Below are 22,912 nucleotides of genomic sequence, written 5' to 3'. Positions count from 1 at the left end.
GGCCTTCTCGGTAGTGGCGCCCGCCCTGTGGAACGCCCTCCCATCAGATGTCAAAGCGATAAACAACTACCTGACATTCAGAAGACATCTTAAGGCAGCCCTGTTCAGGGAAGTTTTTAATGTGTGATATTTTAGTGTATTTTTGGTTTCTATGGAAGCCGCCCAGAGTGGCTGGGGAGGCCCAGCCAGATGGGCGTTGTACAAATAATAAATTATTATTATTATTTATTTTATTTATTTTATTTATTTTATTTATTTTATTTATTATTATTATTATTATTATTATTATTATTATTATTCCAATTTCTTAGAGACTTCCTGAGAGCACAGATGGATGAGGGAGACTCAGCTGGCCCTGGAGCAGGAAGAGGCCATGCCATCCAAACTGGGAGCAGTGGGGGATTCTGGGAAAACTCTGGGCAGAAGATCCTGGGTGAGGAGGACACCCTCTGCTCAAAGATACAGAGCCAGCAGGTGAGACAGTTCTGCTGCCAGGAGGCCAAAGGACCCCGAGAGGTTTGCAGCCGACTCTACCACCTTTGCCACCAGTGGCTGAAGCCGGAAAGGCACACGAAAGCTGAGATGCTGGACCTGGTGATCTTGGAGCAGTTCCTGGCTGTCCTTCCACCAGAGATGGAGAGCTGGGTGAGGGAATGCGGAGCGGAGACCAGTTCCCAGGCGGTGGCCCTGGCCGAAGGTTTCCTCCTGAGTCAGGCAGAGGAGAGAAAGCAGGCAGAGAGAAAGCAGGTGAGAGAGACTTTCCTCTGGATACTCCCAAGGGGCTCCAAAAAGGATGGTGAATATCCCAAAATGTTCTACTGATGGCGCATTCTTTTTCTGGGAAGGCATCCATGGAATGAGATCTAACACCCTGAATGTTTTTGTCTTTGTCATTCTCTTTCTAATATTTCTCCCCATTCTCTGTTTTGTATCCTTGTTTCTTTTTCAGGGAAAGGATCTCTTTGCAGAAATGGACCTGGATTCCTGTGAGGCAGAGAGGCCTCCGTTGGACACCAGAGAGAGGCCACTGGGTAAGGAGGAAGGTGGCTTTTCTCCGTCTCATTCTTTTTTCCGTATAATGTCTGGGTCCTTTTCATCAGGTTTTTTTTTTGGGGGGGGGAGTTGGGAAAAAGGGTCGAGAGGAGGAGAGATGTATTTCTGCACGACTAACATATGAAATGGGCACAAATGTCCACCTGCACTTTTCTTTCTTGCAGATGGCAGAAGGATGCCGGCAGGACCTCCCTATCCGCCTTTTCATGGGGGCAAAAGGGAAGCAGTGGCTGTGGAACCAGATCAGGTCAGGGGGAGCTGCCTTGTGGGGACAGAGGCTGAGGGATGGAGGAATGTCATGGACTGGTTGGGCACAGAGGAATGGTGGGAGGAAGAAGCTGGGGAACCAGGAAGGGAAGACGTCTTAGAGCCCAAGGAGTGGAGGTGGAGGAAAGAGGGGCGGTCAGAGGGAGAAGAGGAGAAGTCTGGGAAGAGGAGGTGTCAGAAGCTGAAATGGTAACAGGGCTTAGTGAGCTGGGAGACTCTGTGGCAGAATGCAGTGCAGAATCAGAGGCAGAAGAGGAAGGAGGCGAGTGGGAGGAGGGAGGTCGAGAGGCAGAGGTGAGTCAGGAGAAGGAGGAGCCACCGGGGGTCAGCATGACCTTGACAGAAGATTTGACAGAACCTCTTTAAACCAGCTGTACTCTGAAGGAATGACCCAAACCTTACAAACCTTCTGACTGTTTCATTTTCACAGAGAAGCTTCCGGAACCCTCTTGAATTACCGTATTTTTCACTCTATACGACACACTTTTTCCCCTCCAAAAATGAAGGGGGAAAGTGTGTGCGTCCTATGGAGCGAATGCAGGCTTTCGCTGAAGCCTGGAGCGCGAGAGAGGTCCCGGCGGACAGTTGCCTGCAGCCCGAAGCCCGGGGAGTGCGGCACTGTGCACCCCGGGCTTCGGGCAGCTCTCCACAAGTCTTCAGAGCCCGGTGGGAGTTCCTGCCGGGCTCCCAAGGCTTGCAGATAGCAGCCTGCTATCCCCGAAGCCAAAACAGTGAGAGGGGGCGCTGTGCTGCCCTTCGTCTAACTGTTCCAGCTTCGGGATGGCTGCGCAAAGCCTCTGCAGGGTGGCGGGGTGAAGGCACCCCTTCGCCCTGCGGAGGCTACAAAGGATGTCCCCGAAGCCTCAAGCCTTTGGAGTGCAGCTGTGCTCCAAAGACTTCAGGGATCTTTGAGGCTGGCAGTGAGGGACAGCAGCGCTTCCCCCCAGCGCCAGCCCCACAAGCTCGGGGGGCAGTGGCAAGGTTCCCCAACCCGCTCTTGAACGCACCATGAACGCACCTTGTTTTTGAGGGGGAGAACAAGAAAAAATAATATGTTTTCCAATTCTCCCCCTCCTATGGTCCGGTGCGTCCAAAAGATCGAAAAATACGGTAACTAGAATAGGAAAGAGCTCTACATATCAGATCAATGCTTTCTCCTCTAAGAAATGCAGACTGACAATCCCCCCATTTATTAAGTGCAGGAAGTATTGATATGCAAAACACCTCTGGAAAAACATTGCATGTACACTTTCCTTCAACAAGAATAAATCCTAGCCTTTGGTTGGTAGACCTGCAGTTCACCAGCAGATGACACAGTCTGACCAGAAGCTTCTGTGAGCAGCAGAACAACATCCTGACTCCTAAAACTAAATGTTGTCCCTCACATTAGAAAACAAAAGGCTACCTATGAAACCTGACACAGTTAAGGAAAAAACACAACTCACTCATCAAAACAGCTATCTTATAAACCTTATCATCTTATCTTAGTTTGGTTAGCTTACTAATCGTATATAAACTCCACTCAAACATATAAACCAAGACCTGAAAACCTCGCTTTATAGCAAATCTCTCCAACAGAATATTCAACAGAGCAATTCTTTACCAGACCACATCAACAAACTTTGCCCTGTATCATCTCACTTTTCAAATCTCTCCACACTAAAGAAACTTCCACCTAGACAACTAGTCCATTAATTGATTGACAGTGCAAACTGACAGACCATCAGGGAATGAGCTGCTGTTCTCATTCAGCCTGTAACTCAGCCAAGACTGTGAATATTGTGTTCTTGCTGATAAAGAGTAAACTCCAGCTGTGAACTGTGGGATTTCCTGCCCAGATAACTCTGTGACACCAGGCTTCTGAATGTTGACAGTAGGATTCATCTGTAGTTGATGTTTTCATGGAATTCTAGAGTTGAAAGGGACCCCAAGGGCCATCAAGTCCCACCCCCTGCATTGCAGGAGTCTCAGCTAGATCCTCCAAGACAGATGGCCATCCAAACTAGGCTTCTTTTATTTCTATATTCATCACTGAATGCTAAAATAGGCTTCTATGCAGTGGACAGACAAGAACAAATAGTGTCCAGGATTCACCTAGCCAGCCCCATCTGCTGCGAAATATAGCCTGCCCCCCATTCCTCCCCCTCTCCATGCCCCCTTGAACCCCTGGAAACTGGCTGTGGGGCACTGGGAAGGAATAGGACATGAGGAGAGGAGAAAGGGGATCCTTCCATCTGGGAAACTGGAATCCCTGCGTAGGCAGGATGACTTGAAAACCACAAGGAAGAGAACCACCTATTTGCACAAAGATGAATACCCATAATTAAAAGCTGAATAAAACAATGCAATTAAAATGTCAAAATAGGCATCCATAATAGAAATGTGCAGCAAAGCAATCCTATTGAAACAACACAGCAATTAACAGGAAGGAAACAACAGAGCATTGTGTAGCAGATCATATTGATCCTGTCTCAGAGGAGGACATTTCCCTTTTTCTTTTAGGGTTCAGTGTGCTTTGAAGATGTTGCTGTTTGTTTCACGGACGAGGAGTGGGCGTTGCTGGATCCTAACCAGAGAGCTCTGCATAAGGACGTCATGGAGGAGAATCGTGGGATCGTGGCCTCTCTTGGTAAGGCTCCCTGTGGGATCGTCCTATCTGCCTGGAAATTCAAGAAATACCTCTATGTGACAAACCTCATAGATTTTCACAGAGCTCAGCAGCGCCCCCTCCAACACCTGGGAACCTAACAACCCCACAAGAAACCTTGAACAGCAAATTCCAGTTTTTTCTGTCAAAAATCTTCCTCCAGTTCTGCCTTTTTATACCATGATTCGGCTGGTCTGAACTGCCCAGGTATCTTAAATGTCAGCTTCAGAGTTGTTAGGAAAGATAAGTAGCTTCTGTCAGGTTTTCTGTTTTTGATTTTGCTGCTGTCAGTCTTGGGTTGACCAGAGAGACGCCTGACATTGGCGATGGAGGGAATGCCATGACTGGGCCAAACAAAATCCGTCCCAGAGAAGAGCCAGGCTTATTGAATCTCAGGTGGTAGTAGCAGTGATAGTAATAATAATTTTTATTTATCCCCTGCCCATCTGACTGGGTTGCCCCAGCCACTCTGGGTGGCTTCCAACACATACATACACATGAAACATTAATAATAACAATCTGATCCCATATAAAAAGTACATTAACTTTAAAATAAACAACATATAGTAGTGGCCAAAATTGTGGAAATCTCTTGCAAAAAGTATATTTCCGAGGTTTGATGGCTCAAAACACCAATTTTTGGGGGAGTAATACCATAAAATTATATATCAATGGAAATATAATTTAATGAAGAATGCAATGCAATAAGTTTTATGAAAGTGTATGTATTATAACAGCAGCCATAAATACGAAACATGAAAGACATAGAAAAAATGAGATCTACAGAAATTCTCACCATGTCAATTAATACTTATTTTGTTAACCTTTAGCTTTAATTCCGGCCTTACAACGCCTTCCCATGGAGTGAAGCAAGTTTTTTAGTTCTGCAGCTGTAATAATGTGAAACCAAGATGGAATTGTTGCCTCTATTAATTGGGCTTTATTGCTGGGTTGCTTCTTACTAACTAAATATTTATATAAATATATATAAACACTTCATTATGTGAGAACAGATCAAATGTAGAACACTTCAGTTTGGGCTCAAGTATTTCATTTATGCACTTTTGGTCATTTACATTCCCATTAATGATGCAAATTCTGCCCACACCTTTTTCTGTCATACAACCCCAGATCTATCACACTATCTATGGGGACAACCCTTCAGGCTTTGTCCAGTACGACACTTCGGCTCCCACCCTGGGGTGAGAGCATGCATTAGCAGACTTTAGCGATATCAGACTGTGCAGGGTTGTAGCATTGAGAATTTTCTTTACAGCAGAGAAAACATAGAAACAGGGCCATCTCCTCTATGTCAAAAGAGAAGGACAAAGAGAGGAAGTAAAATCATCCTAAGTTCCCTTCCCATACACCCAGCAGCAAGGAATGTAAATATAGGATCATAGGACCCTGCAATGGGAGAATGAAAATACTAACACCAACTGGGTGTTTCACGGTCGATGTAATGCAAGTAGGATGTAAATCTTCTCCCATTCTCCTCCTCATGCATTTCATGTCATCACTACCAAGCAAGGAGATTTGGGTCTCATCACTCCAAATAACACTTTTCCATTCTTCTGCTGTCCAGTGACCATGGGTTTTAGCCCAATTTAATCTTTCCAACCTTGGCTTGAGAGATAACAATAGCGACTTCCGGGTTAGCGTGAACAGCTAATGGCGGACTCCCTCCGAGCTCCGGAGGGAATCGGCTCCATAGGAACAGGGTCTTTCCGCTGCGGCGACGCGGGGACCCTTAAAAATCACAGGCAGAGGAGCCTGTGAACTTGGTGACTCGGTGGGCACCATTTGCGCCCCCCCGACCCGCGAGCCTTTTTAAAGGCTCCGGAACGGGGGACGGGGTGAGCGGCGCGGTGCTGTGAGTCGACTGCTTCTCCTGTGGAGTGAAGCCGCGGTGCCATGGCCGGAGAGCGCTGACTTCTTCTTTTGATCAATCGGACTTTAGAAAAACAACCCGTGAGTAGCATGGAAATTTGGGCTCTAAAGGAAAAATTTAAATTGGAAAGCTGAAATTATACCCCCCCTCCCGGGGCCCGGGAACGTCCCGTGAGAGAGCCTGTTGAGGAAATATTGAAGAGCTTGACAGCTGTCAAGTTAGCTGTCAAGTCGGAAAAAGAGAACTTTGTTTCTGTGGTTTCTGCCGGTTATATTTGTTACAATTTGCTGAAAATAAGGAGGGGCTGATACAAAATAACTGGACTTTTGGTCTCCAGCCAAAAAGAACATTAATGAACTAAAATCCACCTAGAGGGACTCAGTGACATTACAGGAATAGCTGGAGGAGGGAAAATCCAGGCTGAACTGGACAGAGCATTTGTTCTCTTGGGATAGTTACAAGGCCAATTTGATGTTTTGGCTACAATTGTTTCAACTTGGCGCTCAACAGCAAATAATTTTCCGGAATCGGATAAGGACTTGAAACAAGGAGCCTATTCAATTGGGCAAATAGAAGAATTTGAGAGCTTTGAAAATAAGGAGAGGGAGACATTTGTCGCCCCTGAAGAAAAGGAAGGAGGAGCTGGAATTTTTCAGATGATAAAGGAGAGTTCTACCTTGAGGCCTGACATGATGGCAATAAAGGAAAATAAAAATTTGATGTGGAAAGCTTGGCCTGAATTGGAGATCGAGAAATGGAGAGATCTTCTTTTGTGGAGATCAGAAGACCTAAGGATTACAAATGCGATTAAGGTGGAGGTTAGAGCTTTGGGGACTTTTGGATTTGAAAGGAGCAAGAAACAAGAAATGGAACACCCCATAAGCTTTATCCTTAAATATGGAGGCCTAGCTGGAAAAAACATGGATTATGTTGGGCCAGAACCTTTTCAAGATTTGGTGGTTAATATCAAGGACTATCAAAAAGACCGGCAGAAAGGAATTGAGAGACAATTAAGTGCCTCGGACGTGAGATCTCCAGGCTGATAATAGATTAAGACTGATGGATACTATTGGGGGCTGAAACTGGGAAAGGGGGGTGGAATTTGGGAATCCAAAGGGTTTATAATTACAATATATTTCATTTTGATTTTGTTTGTTATTGGTATGTAAATTGGGAAATCCATGGAAGGGAATTTTGGTCGACCTTAGAAAAAAGAAGAAGAAGAAGAGGAGTTTGGATTTGATATCCCGCCTTTCACTCCCCTTCAGGAGTCTCAAAGTGGCTAACATTCTCCTTTCCCTTCCTCCCCCACAACAAACACTCTGTGAGGTGAGTGGGGCTGAGAGACTTCACAGACGTGTGACTGGCCCAAGGTCACCCAGCAGCTGCATGTGGAGGAGCGGAGACACGAACCTGGTTTCCCAGATTACGTGACTACCGCTCTTAACCACTACACCACACTGGCTGCGAGAAGAATAGGAACCGATGTATAAGATTGATGTTTAAGTTTGGATAATGTAAAGTTGGTATATATATATATATATATATATGCTTTCGTAGATTTTCACGGGTACAGGAATGCAGGTTTTGGTATCTTCGGGTGTCTTCCCGTGTAAGAGTAGGGGTGTCTGGGCGACGTTTCGACGAGGTCTCACTCATCCAGTAACAAGAAGCCGAAAGCACCAGCCTGAAGATGATGAGTGAGACCTCGTCGAAACGTCGCCCAGACACCCCTACTCTTACACGGGAAGACACCCGAAGATACCAAAACCTGCATATATATATATATATATATATATATATATATATATATATGGAATTATACTAAATGAAAATAAGGTTATCAAAATACAAATTTAGAAGTTTAAAAGTCAAATGGTTTTCAGCAGTAATGTTTAAGTTAAAAGAAAAGAAAGGGCAAAAACTAAATGAAATTAAGGGAGAGGACTTGCTGAATAAATAATTGGAAATTGGAATACAGAAAGGGGAGGTAGGAGGAGGTCAGCGAACTAAGGTATAAGAAAATAAGGGATTGAAATTATACTTGTTTTTTGTCTGTGTTTTGTTTGTGTGTATATATAATCTTTGAAAATCTCAATAAATATCTATTATAAAGAGAGAGAGAGAGAGATAACAATGGCTTTTTCCTTAGAATTCTAGCATTTAAACCAGTCCTTGCGCTCAACTTCACATTACATTGCACCATGTCATCTTGAAGACACCCAGATAGAATCATAGAGTTGGAAGAGACCACAAGGGCCATTGAGTCCAACCCCCGGCCAAGCAGGAAACACCATCAGAGCACTCCTGACATATGGTTGTCAAGCCTCTGCTTAAAGATGATTTTCTTCTGTCACGTAGGCACAGTCTCTCCATTCTTCGATTGTCACTTGCTGTTGTGCACCTTTCCCTGCCTTTACCAGTCTGATTTTATAGTGACTGATGCTCCTTATACCTCTTCAAAAATGTAGAAAGGCCAGCTTTGGTTGTTTCCCCCAATCTTTCTTCTAATTTCTTTATAACCGTAGTCTTGTTCACTTACTAGTACTATTTTACATCGCTATCTGGGTGACAAGTCAACTCTTTGTGCAATTTCTTTAATTTTATTATGTTTTACACATTCTAAATAAAAGAACACACACAAAAAACCAACTAACATGATAGCAATCACATAACATACTGAAAAAAGTCAACCTAACCAAGTTGTGCTTCCTTTTTCTGCTTATTTGGCTATAATTTTTGATAGAATACAGATAATTGAACAAACATTTGTGCTATATGTTCATAACTAGAGGTACCAGATGTCAAAGAGATAAATAATTACCTGACATTCAGAAGACATCTTACGGCAGCCCTGTTCAGGGAAGTTTTTAATATGTAACACTGTACTGTTTTTAACACTGATTGGGAGCCGCCCAGAGTTGCTGGGGAAACTCAGCCAGATGGGCGGGGTATAAATAAATAAATAAATTATTATTATTATTATTATTATTATTATTATTATTATTATTATTCCACTGTAGATCAAACAAAGCCACATTTAACAACCCATGTGAATCTAAAAATAAATATGTTGGTTACTGACAAACAAAAAAAGGTATTGAACACACACCCAACCCCCTTCAGTTCTTCTCCATTTCTTCCTGAGGCTCTAATCCCTTTTTGTGTCCATTGCAGATTGTGATGAATTGGAAATCGAGAACAAGGGTGACCACAACAAAATCCCCATAAAGGAGAAGCCACATCAAAATTTGGAGTGCGGAGACAGCTGCAGTCAGAGCTCTCATTCCACTTCCCAACAAATAATTCACACAGGAGAGAAACCCTATCAGTGTGTGGAATGTGGAAAGAGCTTCAGGAGGAGCTCCCATCTCAGTTCCCATCAAAGAATTCATACAAGTGAGAAACCCTATCAGTGTGTGGAATGTGGAAAAAGCTTCAGTCACAGCGACATTCTCACTAAGCATCAGAGAATTCATACAGGGGAAAAACCCTATCAGTGCGTGGAATGTGGAAAGAATTTCAGGAGGAGCTCCCATCTCATTTCCCATCAAAAAATTCATACAGGGGAGAAACCCTATCAGTGTGTGGAATGTGGAAAGAGCTTCAGTCATAGCCACAGTCTCAGTTTTCACCAAAGAATTCATACAGGTGAAAAACCCTATCAGTGTGTGGAATGTGGAAAGAGCTTCAGGAAGAGCTCCGATCTCACTTACCATCAAAGAATTCATGCAGGGGAGAAACCCTATCAGTGCATGGAATGTGGAAAGAGCTTCAGTCAGAGCTCCCATCTCACTGCGCATCAAAGAATTCATACAGGGGAGAAACCACATCAGTGTGTGGAATGTGGAAAGAGCTTCAGTCACAGCCACAGTCTCACTTTCCATCAAAGAATTCATACAGGAGAGAAACCCTATCAGTGTATGGAATGTGGAAAGAGCTTCAATAAAAACTCCAATCTCACTTCTCATCAAATAATTCATACAGGGGAGAAACCCTATCAGTGTGTGGAATGTGGAAAGAGCTTCAGGAAGAACTTCACTCTTACCTCCCATCAAAGAATTCATACAGGGGAGAAACCCTATCAGTGCATGGAATGTGGAAAGCGCTTCAGTCAGAGTTCCCATCTCACTAGGCACCAGAGAATTCATACATAGTTCAGAAAAACCCTTCAGTATAGCTTTAGACATCAGGCAAATATGCACCTTTTTAAGCAGACCTTTGGCTGATTGACATCTAATGTCCTTTTAAAATGTTGGGATGGGGGTTACAGATGTGTATTTTTTGTTTTTATATTGTCTTTTATGTTGTAACCGTCCTTAGACCTGGGGGTGTAGGGAATAGAAGCCAACTCTTAGAGGCCGAGGGTTCTTTGCCCTCCCCCGTTAAAATATTTGAGGGGGCACCCCCCCAGTTGATAGGCATTGCCATGCCAATGGCACGCATGCATCATGTGATTGATTGTGCAAGGCAGGCCTTACCTGATCCCCCCACCATGATTTCATTTAAGTCTGCACTACTGGGTAGGGTGGTATACAAATTAAATACATGTATCGCCTTCCTTTGCACATGTTCCAGCTTGTCAATATCCTTATTTATTATCATTTTTTAAATTTATGTGCGCTTCGTCTGAAGATTTCACAATATAAACATACAGGATGAAAGCATGGCTTTCTCAAAAACAAGTCAAGCCAGAGAAATCTCTCCTCCCCTTCTTTTGGATGGAGTTAAAATCTTTGTTGATCAGGGGACAGCTGTGGAAATAGTGCATCTTGATTTCAATAAGGCTTTTGACAAAGTTTCCTGTGATATTTACGTGAGGAAACTGGTAAAATGTTGGCTGAACAAGGTAACTGTTAGGTGGATTTTGCTGACGTAACCTGAACAGTACTCCTTCATGGTTCCTCATCTTCCTGGTGAAAAGTGACAAGTGGGGTGCTGCAACACGTACCTGGTGCCGGTGGACTTGACCCAATCCTGTCAGCAGTTGCTGGTGGATGATGTGGAATTTGGTTGATCTGGCGCGACCCCCGCTAATTGATTTGCGATCCTCAATTAGCTCTTTACTGCCCGGCACACTTCTCCTGCCGCACGCTCTGCTCCGAGCTCTCAGTCACGCCGTAGCAGAGATAACACAGCGGTGTAAAACTGTCACGTAGCTTGGCTTCCAGACAAACACACACAGTCAAGGTTTGTCTATTTACAGCTTTTATTCCAACATTTCTCAGGAATTTCCAGGACTATTTGCAGCCATGACAAAACTGCATCCTTTCCCCACAAAGTACAGAGTGGGACTGGCATACTCTTCCCAAGCTCCTCCCAAGCTTCCAAAATTGACGTCAGAATGGTGTGGCATCATGGGAAGAACTTAACCCGTTAAGTTCCAACCTCAACACCCCCCCTTGCTGCACCTTCTGACAAGACCCTTTTGAGTTCCACACCTTTTCCTTTGCCTTGTGCTCCTTCCCAGCATCTTTCCCAGGCACCTGTTGAACCCTTTCAACACTTCCAGAATCACACTGTGCAAATTTCGCCCACGCACATGTTGCCTGGTACCTTTCAGGTGGAATGCCCTTTGTTGTGCGACTAGACCTTCTGGGCATAAACTCAGATGTTACCTCTGACTCACTGCCACCAGGAAATGTGTCCTCAGCATCACAGGATTCCCCCTCTGACTTAAAACGTTTTCGAATCCTCTCCATTACACTCACAGGGGAACTGGGCTCGCTTTTGGGTGTTCTCCTAACATCTTGTGGAGAAACTACCGATACCTCCTCCTGTTCCTGACTTTGGTCAGTTATCTGATCGTCATCATCAGACTCAGCCTCTCCTTCCTCCCCCTCAGAATCTTCCTGTTCTGAATCAGAGAGACACTCTGAAAGAACATCACGCTTGACAGCAGCTTGTGTCTTTTTATCCTGCTCATAGAACTCAGCGTGTTTACTGATCAGTAACTTACTCTGATCACCTGATGGAAATGCAAACCTCCATGCACTCGCTGTTGGCTCATACCCACAGAAGATCATTTTTCGGAACTTGGATCCATCTGGCCCCTGCAAAGCAGCAGGTACCGGCACAGACGCACGTGACCCGAACATACGCAAAAAATGAATCTGGGGTTTCCTGCCATGCAACAAACCAAATGGTGTGTCCCCTACCATGGAATTGTAGGTGCGATTCCAGGTGAAGCTTACATACCTGATTGCCTCCAGCCAAAACCTTGGAGGTAACCCAGAATCTTCCAGCAACACCTGTGCAGTTTTAACCAGAGCCTGACACTTCAGCTCTGCCACCCCCCACTGATTGGGTGAAGTCACTGTGTGACGTATCCCTTTCTTGCGAAAGTACTTCTGCAAAGCAGAACCTGTAAACTCAGCTCCTCTGTCACTTGTGACAGCTTGCACTTTGGTGGAAAACCTTTGTTCCACCCCCTCAATCCACCCTTTGATCAGCTGTGCTGCATCATCCTTGGATTTGAGGCCATGTATCCAGGAATTCTGAGTAAAATCCTCCTGCATCGTAAGCAGAAACCTTGACCCTCCCAGACTTGGTTCTTTTACAGGACCCAACAGATCTATGTTGTCAGGGGTTTAGGAGCAGAGGCAAGGGCAAGGGAGGAAACAGAGAGCGAAGGGGAGGAGGCAGAAGAAAAGATGAGTGATGACGACGACCCGAGATCTCCGAGTCTTTCCAGTGAATCAGAGGATTCACAGAAAGGAGCACCAGTGGCCAGGGCAAGGGGGGAGTCTAGGGGGGCACCCCAGGAAGATAGAGCCAGAGGGGACTCAGAGGAGAGCAGTTGGAAATCGGGACCAGCGTCACCGCCAGAGAGCAGGGAAGAGGAAGGGAGCCAGGGGGCAAGCGCTGGCAGCTCACCACAGGAGGGAGGGCATGAGTCAGGAGTGGCCACACCTCCATCGGGGAGCGAAGAAACGGTTAAGAGGAAAGTGGAAGGTTGGGCGCGCGCGCCAAGTTCAAATGCAGAGGAAGGCGGCGCAGTAAGCAGCCCGGAAAGGGAGCCAGGTCCTAAAGCCCGGCGCAAGGAGGCAGGAGGGTCCGGGTCAGCGTCAGAAGAATCCCGGAAGGAAGAAGCCCCGGGGGGTAGAGGGACCCAGAGGAGGACAGTCAGGCGGAAAAGGTGGAGCAGGGCTAGGATATTAAGTTGGTGCGCACGGGGCGGAGACTCAGACGGAGCTTCGTCGATCTAGCTACTAGACGTAGAGTTGCGCGCAGCAGCGTGAGAATGGAAACTGTAATTCAATAAAGACTTTTACTTAATGATCGCTGGCTAGCGTGATCCTCTGTGAGCTAGGATCTTCAAGCAGCTCTGACAGTAAGCTCCGTCTCCAAATTGTGGGCATCTACAGCCCCGAGGAGGGGAGAGAAACAGGTGCCTACTAGTGAGCTCACGAACAGCAGACGACATGACGGCTGAGCAGCAGATAGAGGAACTCAGAAAAGCAGTGGCACAACTGAATGCCGAGGCTCTCGCATCCAGGAAGAGAGAGGAGGAGGCAGCTGCCGCCTGCAGGGATCTCCAGGTCAGGTTAGACGTGCTGACGAAGCAGACACCCCGGCAGGAGGGAATTGGGTTGGCGAGACGAACAGGCGGGCTGGTCTCTCACTTCGATGGGAACCTGCAACAGTATCCCAACTTTAGAGCAGACGTACTGTGCGCACTGCAACTGCTGCATAAAGACTTTAGAGATGAGCAAGAGAGAGTGGGATTCATCATGTCCCATTTGCATGGGGATGCTAAAGCATGGCTACGCAATTTATGGAGAGATAAGGATCCGGCGCTCCAGAATGCAGATGCCTTTATTAAAGCGATGGATGGGTGTTTTTTATCAAGTATTGACGTGGATCTTGCCCGGAAGGAGGTGCATGGACTAAGACAAGGGAGGGCCAGCGTCAGACAGTACCATGCCCGCTTTTTCGCCTTGGTCAGTGCCCTGGAATGGGACAGAGATTCGGCCCCGGTAAGAGACCTCTTTTGGGAGGGGCTGCACAGCTCGATTAAAGATGAGATCGCGAGGGGGGAGAGACCCCGAACCACCCAGGAGGTCGTTCAGAGGGCACTGGCAGTGGGGGTGAGGCTGGAAGAACGTCCGTGGAGCAGGGACGAAGGGCGTGGAGGGCGCGAACCAGCCAGGGGCCCCTCCTTCCTTCCCAGAGAAGCAGCGTGGGCGCAATCCACGCCTCCGCCAGGAGGAGGAGCCGAACCTATGGAGGTTGGAGGTGCAAGGGCTCAGTCAGCAACCAGAGCCCTAGCACCGGCAGCAGTGAAAGCGAAGCCTCCTAGAGGGAACAGGAAGTGTTACGTCTGTGAGGAGCCAGGGCATATGGCGAAAGAGTGTCCCCAGAGGCTCCACAAGCTCACTGCAGCCTCAGCAATGGTGACTGCAGCAACGCAGCAAGGAGGACCACAGCAGGGAAACGAAGCAGTCTGGCTGGAGGAAGAGGCCCTGGGGCCCAGCCAGACGTGTTAGTGACGCAGTCCCCAGAGATTTTACAGCCCGTGAACCCCCTCCCGCCCAAACCAGTGGTGAGGCTCACCGCATCTCTCCAGCTGCCCAATGGAATCACCATGGACGTGCCAATTACTATCGACTCGGGCAGCAACGCGGACTTTATAGGGCAGGAGTTTGTCGACAAGCACGCTATACAGTTGCTGCCGGCCACACTGCCCCTGCAGGTTGTCACGGTGGATGGCAGGGAGTTGCTAGGGGGGCAAGTGGTGAAGCAGACGCCGCCAATGGCGATGCGACTTGGGAATCACAAAGAAATCATCAGCTTCAATGTCACTCAACTATCAGATACGCCCATTGTATTGGGAATGAGTTGGCTGGACAAGCACAGCCCGACGCTGGCTTGGTACCAGAGGCAGCTGATCTTCGGCTCTTCCTTTTGTGCTGAACACTGCATCGTGCCCCGGCAGGAAGGAGAGGAAGAGGAGTCACAGCTGCTGCTAGGCACGCTGCAAGCGATTCCCCACAAGTATGCAGAATTTTTGGAAGTTTTCTGCGAGAAGGAGGCGGACAGGCTACCCCCTCACAGACCATATGACTGCAAAATTGACCTGCTTCCGGGGGCGGCGCTGCCTAAAGGGAAACTGTATTCCATGTCAGAGGACGAGCTGCAGGAACTCAAAGAGTTCCTAGATCATAATTTGGAGCGCGGTTTCATCCGAGAGTCCAAGGCAGCGGGGGGCAGTCCTGTATTCTTTGTTAAAAAGCGAGACACGCCCCAAAAAAGACTGGTCGTGGACTATCGCATTTTAAACAATGGGACCAAGCCGTCGGACTTCCCCATGCCCCGAATAGACGACCTCCTGGCGAAGGTGCGGAAGGGAAAAGTGTTCACCAAGTTAGACCTGCGAGGGGCGTACAACCTCATTCGCATGCGGGAGGGAGATGAGTGGAAGACGGCCATGTTCACGCCCCTGGGTACCTACGAATACAGAGTTATGCCTTTTGGATTGCAAAATGGCTCCCACGTTTTTCAAGCTTTCATGCATCACGTGTTGGCGGGACTTCTCTACAAGACGTGCGTCTGTTTCTTAGATGACATCCTGATCTTTTCGGAATCGCAGCAGGAGCATGACAGACACGTCAAGGAAGTGCTGACCAGACTAAAGCAACATAGGCTCTACGCCAAGCTGGAGAAGTGCCAATTTGACGTGACGGAGGTGGATTTTCTGGGCTACAAGTTGTCTGACAAGGGGCTCGCCATGGACAGCGCCAAGGTTCGAGCGGTATTGGATTGGAAGAGTCCACGCAACCGGAAAGAGGTCCAAAGGTTTGTCGGCTTTGCGAACTTCTATCGCAAGTTTATCAAGGGCTTCGCTATGCAGACAGCGGCCATCACAGACACGCTTAGCTCCAAGAAAAAGAAGTTCGTTTGGACAGAGGAGGCGGAGCAGTCCTTTCAGGCACTCAAGCGTCTCTTCGCGTCGGAAGAGCAGCTGCTTCACGTCAACCCCAGCAGGCCGATGAGGGTGGAGACAGACGCCTCGGACAGAGCCGTGGGGGCGGTCCTGCTGCAAAAGGACCAGCAGGGGGTGTGGCGGCCGGGAGCGTTTTACTCCAGGAAGCTCAGCAAGTCCGAGCAGAACTACACCATCTGGGACAGGGAGTTGCTGGCCATTCATGCAGCGTTCAAAGCGTGGAGGCACTTCCTGATCGGCGCCAAGCACACGGTGCAGGTTTGCACGGACCACAAGAATCTGGAGCACTGGCGCACGGCACAGTTCCTAAACCAGAGGCAGATACGTTGGGCTGAGTTTTTTGCGAACTTCGACTTCCGCATAGAGTATGTCCCGGGGGACACTAACATCATGGCGGACGCCCTCTCCCGTAAGCCACAGTATCTGGAGGACGCAACGCCAGCGGCCGCCATGCACATCTTCGCACCAACAGTATGGGCGTGCGCCGCGGCCACCGTGGACCTGGAGGCGGTGCGGCGAGCGTTGCAGGATGACTCCTTCGCGCAAGCAAAGATGGCAGAGGTGCAAAGGGGCAAGGCTGAGGCCGACGGTTTCCAGCTACGAGATGGATTGCTCATCCGTAAAGGGGCCATCTACGTACCGGGAGACGACCTTCGCGCCAAGGTGCTGCAGCAGCTGCACGACGCGCCCACGGCCGGGCACTTTGGCAAGGAGAAGACGGTGGAATTAGTCGCCAGAGACTTCTGGTGGCCTGGAATGAGAGGGGAGGTCGCAGACTACGTGGCGAGGTGTGACACCTGCCAGAGGGCCAAACCAGTGCACAGACCGCCGGCAGGACTGTTGGAACCGCTGCAAACTCTGGTCGAACCTTGGGAAAGGGTGGCTCTGGACTTTGTCACAGATCTGCCCAGCTCGAGGGGCAAGACGGCAGTGCTGGTGGTGGTGGACCTGTTTTCCAAGATGGCACATTTCATTCCGTGTGCGAAGGTGGCCACGGCGGAGCAAACTGCCAAACTGTTCATAGACCACGTGTTCAAGGTTCACGGTCTGCCGCGGTCTATTCTGTCCGACCGCGGGCGGCAGTTCATCTCGAATTTCTGGCAGAAGCTGATGGGCTTCCTAAACGTCAAGATCAACCTGGCGTCGGCGAGACACCCGCAGACCAACAGGCAAGCGGAGCGGGTCAATGCCATCATGCAGCAGTACCTGAGATGCTATGCGAATCAACAGCCTGCGACGTGGGTGGATTACCTGCCGCTTGCCGACTTCGCCTACAACAACACGAAGCACGTGTCCACGGGGGTCACGCCGTTCTTCGCCAACAACGGGAGGCACCCCAGAACCTTCCCGGGACTGGAAAGAATGGGGGAGGGGGAGCCGCAGACAGCAGATGCGTTCGCGTCGGAGCTGCAGGAAGTCCACGATCAGCTGAGGCGCCACCTGGAGCTGGCCAAACACGCATACAAGGTACAAGCGGACAGGCACAGAAGGGTTGGCGAAGAGCTCCACGTGGGAGACTGGGTCTGGTTAGCAGCCCACGCAGTGCCGGCCAGGTCGTTGGCCAAGAAGAAACTAGGGCATAAACAACTGGGGCCCTACCAAGTCGAAGAGCAGGTCAACCCGGTAGCTTTCAGACTGGCACTTCCGGAGGGTTCCAGAATGCATCCGGTGTTCCACAGATCGGTGCTCACTCCCTACAAGGCACCGCACAGGTTCCAGGAACCCGGAACGGCGCCGAGTCCGGTCAGAGACAGAACGGGGCACGCGGGAGTGGCACAGAAGGAGCGCATCAATGACGTCACGGAGATTTTGGACTCCAGATGGGGGGAAGAGGGGGTAGAATACTTTCTCGCCAAGGAGGGCACCCCGGCCAGTGCGAACAGCTGGGTGCCGGGCTACGCCTTGGACGAACCTCTACTCAAAGACGAGTTTCATGCCCTCTTCCCACATAGACCTATGCCAGCAGACTTTTTCGACGACTGGCTTTTCACGCCCACGCTTTCGGCCAGCACTTTCCGGGGGTTCGACTCGGACGAGGACCCGACACAAGACGTCCCTTCCCCGGAGGGGTCACCCTCGGGATCTGCATCAGAACCCTCGTATTGGTGGGACGATAGACCAGAGGAGCAGTTCCGCAGAAGGTGGCTGGAAGGCCCAGGACGAGCAACGCCGCCAGGAGGAAGTGAGGGAGAGACGGACATGGACGTTTTCGGGGACGACCCTGGTTTCGAGCACGGCGGCACAGAGATGGAAGCGGAGGTGACCGTCGTCGACGAGAGCAGGGAGGGAGACCCGCGAGACTTCAGATGGAGGCCCGCCACGGGAAGCGACCGATATCCGACGTTCGTCCCTTTGCAACAGCAGACCCCAGCTCCAGCACCGGAAGGAGGGGAGGGGGGAATGGGGGGCTTCGAGGGGGGGATGGATGTCAGGGGTTTAGGAGCAGAGGCAAGGGCAAGGGAGGAAACAGAGAGCGAAGGGGAGGAGGCAGAAGAAAAGATGAGTGATGACGACGACCCGAGATCTCCGAGTCTTTCCAGTGAATCAGAGGATTCACAGAAAGGAGCACCAGTGGCCAGGGCAAGGGGGGAGTCTAGGGGGGCACCCCAGGAAGATAGAGCCAGAGGGGACTCAGAGGAGAGCAGTTGGAAATCGGGACCAGCGTCACCGCCAGAGAGCAGGGAAGAGGAAGGGAGCCAGGGGGCAAGCGCTGGCAGCTCACCACAGGAGGGAGGGCATGAGTCAGGAGTGGCCACACCTCCATCGGGGAGCGAAGAAACGGTTAAGAGGAAAGTGGAAGGTTGGGCGCGCGCGCCAAGTTCAAATGCAGAGGAAGGCGGCGCAGTAAGCAGCCCGGAAAGGGAGCCAGGTCCTAAAGCCCGGCGCAAGGAGGCAGGAGGGTCCGGGTCAGCGTCAGAAGAATCCCGGAAGGAAGAAGCCCCGGGGGGTAGAGGGACCCAGAGGAGGACAGTCAGGCGGAAAAGGTGGAGCAGGGCTAGGATATTAAGTTGGTGCGCACGGGGCGGAGACTCAGACGGAGCTTCGTCGATCTAGCTACTAGACGTAGAGTTGCGCGCAGCAGCGTGAGAATGGAAACTGTAATTCAATAAAGACTTTTACTTAATGATCGCTGGCTAGCGTGATCCTCTGTGAGCTAGGATCTTCAAGCAGCTCTGACATATGTGAATCAGTTCAAAAGGCCTACTGGTTATCCTCTCAACCTTTGGATAACTGCATCCTTTTACCTTTGCCAGTCTGCAAGTTTCACAACTTACAGCATGTCCACATTCTGAGATATTACAACCATTGGAAACTTCTGGCAGCACCTGTAGTTCTTCTAGAGAACTATGAGCTGTACGTGTATGCCAAGCATGTACGCATGAATCATGATTGGGAATTGTAGCACGCAGTGCTTGTGCTTTCTCAACCTTCCCACCACCCTCCAGAGACGTTTTAAGAATGAAGAGATCATTCTGCCCCTTTTTAACCTTGGCAAGCATCCTCCCTCCTTTGGAGATCGTGCACACATCACCCTGAAAACAAACCGTAAATCCCTTTTTCAGTAAATAAGGCACAGATAAAAGACAGTGGTGCATCCCAGGAACAGTACAACACTCCAACGTTTCCTGTAAAATACAAAAATGCAAATTTACAGCATTAGTCATATTTCTCTTCTGTCCATTTGCAAACAGTACAGTTTTCCCGGCAGGAATTGCCGTGCAGTTCCACCTCTCGACAGCAGGTGTCTCTGGAATCAAATTGCGATTAGCTGCAGAGTCAATAACAAAACTTAGCTCTTGGCTTGCCCCACAGCTGTCTTCAGCCAACGCCAGACTAGCCGTGATCTGATAAATCTCCTCACGTTGTTTTCCACGTCCTTCTCTTGCGTTCCCACGCTGGCCTCCTCTTCCAGACTGGTTCCCATGGAAACCCGACTGATTCCCATGGAAGGTGTCCTTGAAGCCTTCCTGTGCAGCTGCTCTCGCTTTCTGTGGGCAGTCTCTTTTGAAATGACTGTGAGATCCACACACGTAGCACCGACGAAATCCAGTGGAAAAACACTGCCTGGGGCTCCTCCCAGCTGGCCTCCTTCTCCTTCTTCCGGAAAAGCACTCCTTGCCAGATCCGCCCCCCCTGAACTGCCGCTCCATTCCAGCAGATTCAGTGGAAAACTTTTCAAACTTGCCTTTGGAACTTTCCGCCCCCCCGACTTGCTCACTAGCACTCCTTGAGGCTAAATCATCAGGAACAGGGGCTCCAGCCATCTCTAGGCTTTCAGCTTCCATCTGCCCTAGGCCTCCTGCTGAGCCTTCACACAGACGTTTCAGCACACTCCAGGCCTCACACGCAGATTCAATGCTTTCCAGGTGATGTTGCAAATTAGCATGAACACCTGCTCTCAACATGCAGACCTCAGCTCTCATAGCTTTCTCCCTCTGCATTTTCTCCTCCAGAGAAACAGACTTCAGCTTTCCTGCATCTCTGTCCACCAGTTGCACTGGTTCCCTCTGGGAAATGTCCCAAACTTCCGTGGCTATAAACCACGCTCTCACCCATCTTGCCCAGGTATTCCACGCTTGGGCGGTGAGTTCCTCAAGCTGTTCAAACGGAGCTTGAATCACCTCCTGGCCATCTGCCATGTTCTCCCGTTCTCCCAAGTAGGCCCCAAGCTGTACTTACAAAAGCACCAGCTCCTCTGGCGTGGAGAAACGATTCCTTGCTGCTCTCAGCTCACAGCTCCACAGCATTCAGCAACAGCGTCTTTCAGCTTGCTTGCTTGCTTCCGCCTCCTGCCGTGTGTCTCTGCTCGACACCGCAGATTTCACAGCTCCCGGCAGCTCTCCCGTGACAGGTTTACGATAGGTGATTTAGGTTACCCATAACCTGTGGAATTTGGTTGATCTGGCGCGACCCCCGCTAATTGATTTGCGATCCTCAATTAGCTCTTTACTGCCCGGCACACTTCTCCTGCCGCACGCTCTGCTCCGAGCTCTCAGTCACGCCGTAGCAGAGATAACACAGCGGTGTAAAACTGTCACGTAGCTTGGCTTCCAGACAAACACACACAGTCAAGGTTTGTCTATTTACAGCTTTTATTCCAACATTTCTCAGGAATTTCCAGGACTATTTGCAGCCATGACAAAACTGCATCCTTTCCCCACAAAGTACAGAGTGGGACTGGCATACTCTTCCCAAGCTCCTCCCAAGCTTCCAAAATTGAAGTCAGAATGGTGTGGCATCATGGGAAGAACTTAACCCGTTAAGTTCCAACCTCAACAGATGAGGCCACCATTGAGGCACAGACGATTGTAAAGCACAGGGGCATGTTCCGGGTCAAGCGACAGCAATTCGGCATCAACGTGGCACTAGGCATATTCCCAAATCTAATGGACTCTCTCAAAGGGGTTACCGGTGTCACTCCCTTCTTCAATGATGTGTTGATTGCTGGGCCCATGCCGGAGGAGTTCAGGGTCCGCCTCTGCACCGTCCTGCGCTGTTTCCAGACTGCTGGGCTCAAGATGAAGCGGGAAAAGTGTTGACTAGGAGTGCCCCAGGTGGACTTGGATTTACAATGGATGCAGACGGGGTCCACCTGACCGGGAACAAGGTGCAGGCCATTTGCGACACCCTGGCACCTAAGGATAAGGCCAAACTCCAGGTCGCCTTGGGACTATTGAACTTTTACCACGCCTTCCCTCCTCATAAGGCGGCAGTAGCGGAACCCCTACACAGGCTTCTAGATGAGCAGCCCTCGTGGGTGTGGGGGCAGCGCCAGGAGGCCACATTCCAGGCAGTCAAGGACTTGCTCATCTTGAACTCGGTCCTGGCGCACTTTGACGAGAGGCTGCTGCTGGTGCTGGCATGCAACGTCTCGCCCTATGGCATTGGCGCCATCCTGGGGCACCAACTTTCAGATGGGAGAGAAGCACTGGTGGTGTACTTTTCCCAGATCCTCGCCGCAGCTGAGCAGAACTACTCGCAAATTGACAAGGAGGGTCTCACAATCGTGAAGGGAGTAAATTGTTTTCATGATTTCTTGCGCGGGCGCCCTTTATTGTGGTGACTGACCACAAGCCGCTGCTCGGCCTGTTCGTACCTGAGAAGCAGACCCCCCCCCAAGTACTGCCCCCCGCATTGATTTTCCTTGCCGGCTACCAGTATGCACTGTTCTACCGGCCCGGGAAGGTGATGGGCTACGTGGATGCCCTCAGCTGGCTATCACTACCATAGACCAACCCCAACCCAGTGCCCGCGCAAGAGGTCATGAACCTGGAGCTGCTTCCTGATTGCCCCAATCAGGTGCAGGAACTAGTGTGCCACTCCAAGAAAGATAGGGTCATCTCCCAGGTCCTGGACTGGGTGTGGCAGGGATGGCCCAGTAACAGCCGAGGTCCGGATTTGCGGGCTACACGACCCGCAAACACAAACTGTTGGCCCACAAGGGATGCCTGTTATGTGGGAGGAGGGTGGTAGTTCCCCAGCCACTCCGCCAAAAGTTCCTCACAGCCATACATGAGAGACACCCAGAGTTAGTGAGAATGAAGGCCCTTGCCAGGAGTTACGTGTAGTGGCCCAGGCTCAACGGACAGATAGAGGCCTGGGTTAAATACTGCCAGACCTGCCAGGAGTCCCCCCTGGGGGCCCCCATCCAGTCCTGGGAGTCCACCCAAGAGCCATGGTCCTGCCTGCACATGTACTTCGCTGGCCCCTTCCAGGGAAAAACATCCTTTGTAGTGGTGGACTCCAACACCAAATGACTAGAGGTCACCCTGGAATGGTTTCATTTCTATGGCCGTGGTCATCTGGGTACTACATAGGCTGTTCATGACCCACGGGCTTCCTGACACCCTCGTCTCAGACAACAGAACTGCATTCACGTCAGAGAAGTTCCAGATTTTCACAGTACAAAATGCCACCTGCCACGTCTATTTGCCACCGTTCCACCCAGCCACCAACAGCAAAGCAGAGCGCACAGTGCAGAGCACCAAAGATACCCAAAACCACCGAGAGCCAGTGTGGTGTAGTGGTTAAGAGCGGTAGACTCGTAATCTGGGGAATCGGGTTCGCATCTCTGCTCCTCCACCTGCAGCTGCTGGGTGACCTTGGG

General features: G+C 49.7%; 3 protein-coding genes and 1 long non-coding RNA gene across 5 annotated transcripts in view; 2 read left to right on the top strand and 2 right to left on the bottom strand.

The window, feature by feature from the left end:
* LOC309531588 (uncharacterized protein) overlaps positions 1 to 22,912 on the bottom strand; it is a gene marked incomplete at its 3' end in the record, with an annotated part of 400,889 nt that overhangs the window by 265,123 nt on the left and 112,854 nt on the right. The window lies entirely within an intron of this gene.
* LOC309530412 (uncharacterized protein) overlaps positions 1 to 22,912 on the top strand; it is a 53,484-nt gene that overhangs the window by 5,146 nt on the left and 25,426 nt on the right. The gene's annotated exons all lie outside the window — the stretch shown is intronic.
* Positions 280 to 21,837, top strand: LOC309530409 (uncharacterized protein). Its single transcript, XM_082219360.1, has 6 exons — positions 280 to 747; positions 950 to 1,031; positions 1,218 to 1,300; positions 3,823 to 3,949; positions 9,036 to 10,860; positions 21,090 to 21,837. The coding sequence occupies exons 1-5, from the start codon at positions 331 to 333 to the stop codon at positions 10,013 to 10,015; spliced, it is 1,689 nt and encodes a 562-aa protein (XP_082075486.1). The 5' UTR covers positions 280 to 330; the 3' UTR covers positions 10,016 to 10,860; positions 21,090 to 21,837.
* Positions 10,159 to 22,912, bottom strand: part of LOC309530678 — a 95,297-nt gene continuing 82,543 nt past the window's right edge. The window contains exon 2 of the long non-coding RNA XR_014218839.1: positions 10,159 to 10,339. This is a non-coding gene — a long non-coding RNA (uncharacterized lncRNA). The remainder of the gene's footprint in view (positions 10,340 to 22,912) is intronic.

Source organism: Podarcis vaucheri, assembly GCF_965113315.1.
Source record: "Podarcis vaucheri genome assembly, chromosome: 4".
Taxonomy (NCBI): Eukaryota; Metazoa; Chordata; class Lepidosauria; order Squamata; family Lacertidae; genus Podarcis; species Podarcis vaucheri.
This window is presented reverse-complemented; position numbering and strand designations above follow the sequence as displayed.

Coding starts and splice junctions, on each gene's coding strand:
- LOC309530409 (XM_082219360.1), top strand. CDS start 331: ATGGATGAGGGAGACTCAGCTGGCCCTGGAGCAGGAAGAGGCCATGCC. Junction 1,301..3,822: donor TGGCTGTGGAACCAGATCAG/GTCAGGGGGAGC, acceptor TTTTTCTTTTAG/GGTTCAGTGTGCTTTGAAGA. Junction 3,950..9,035: donor TGGGATCGTGGCCTCTCTTG/GTAAGGCTCCCT, acceptor TGTCCATTGCAG/ATTGTGATGAATTGGAAATC.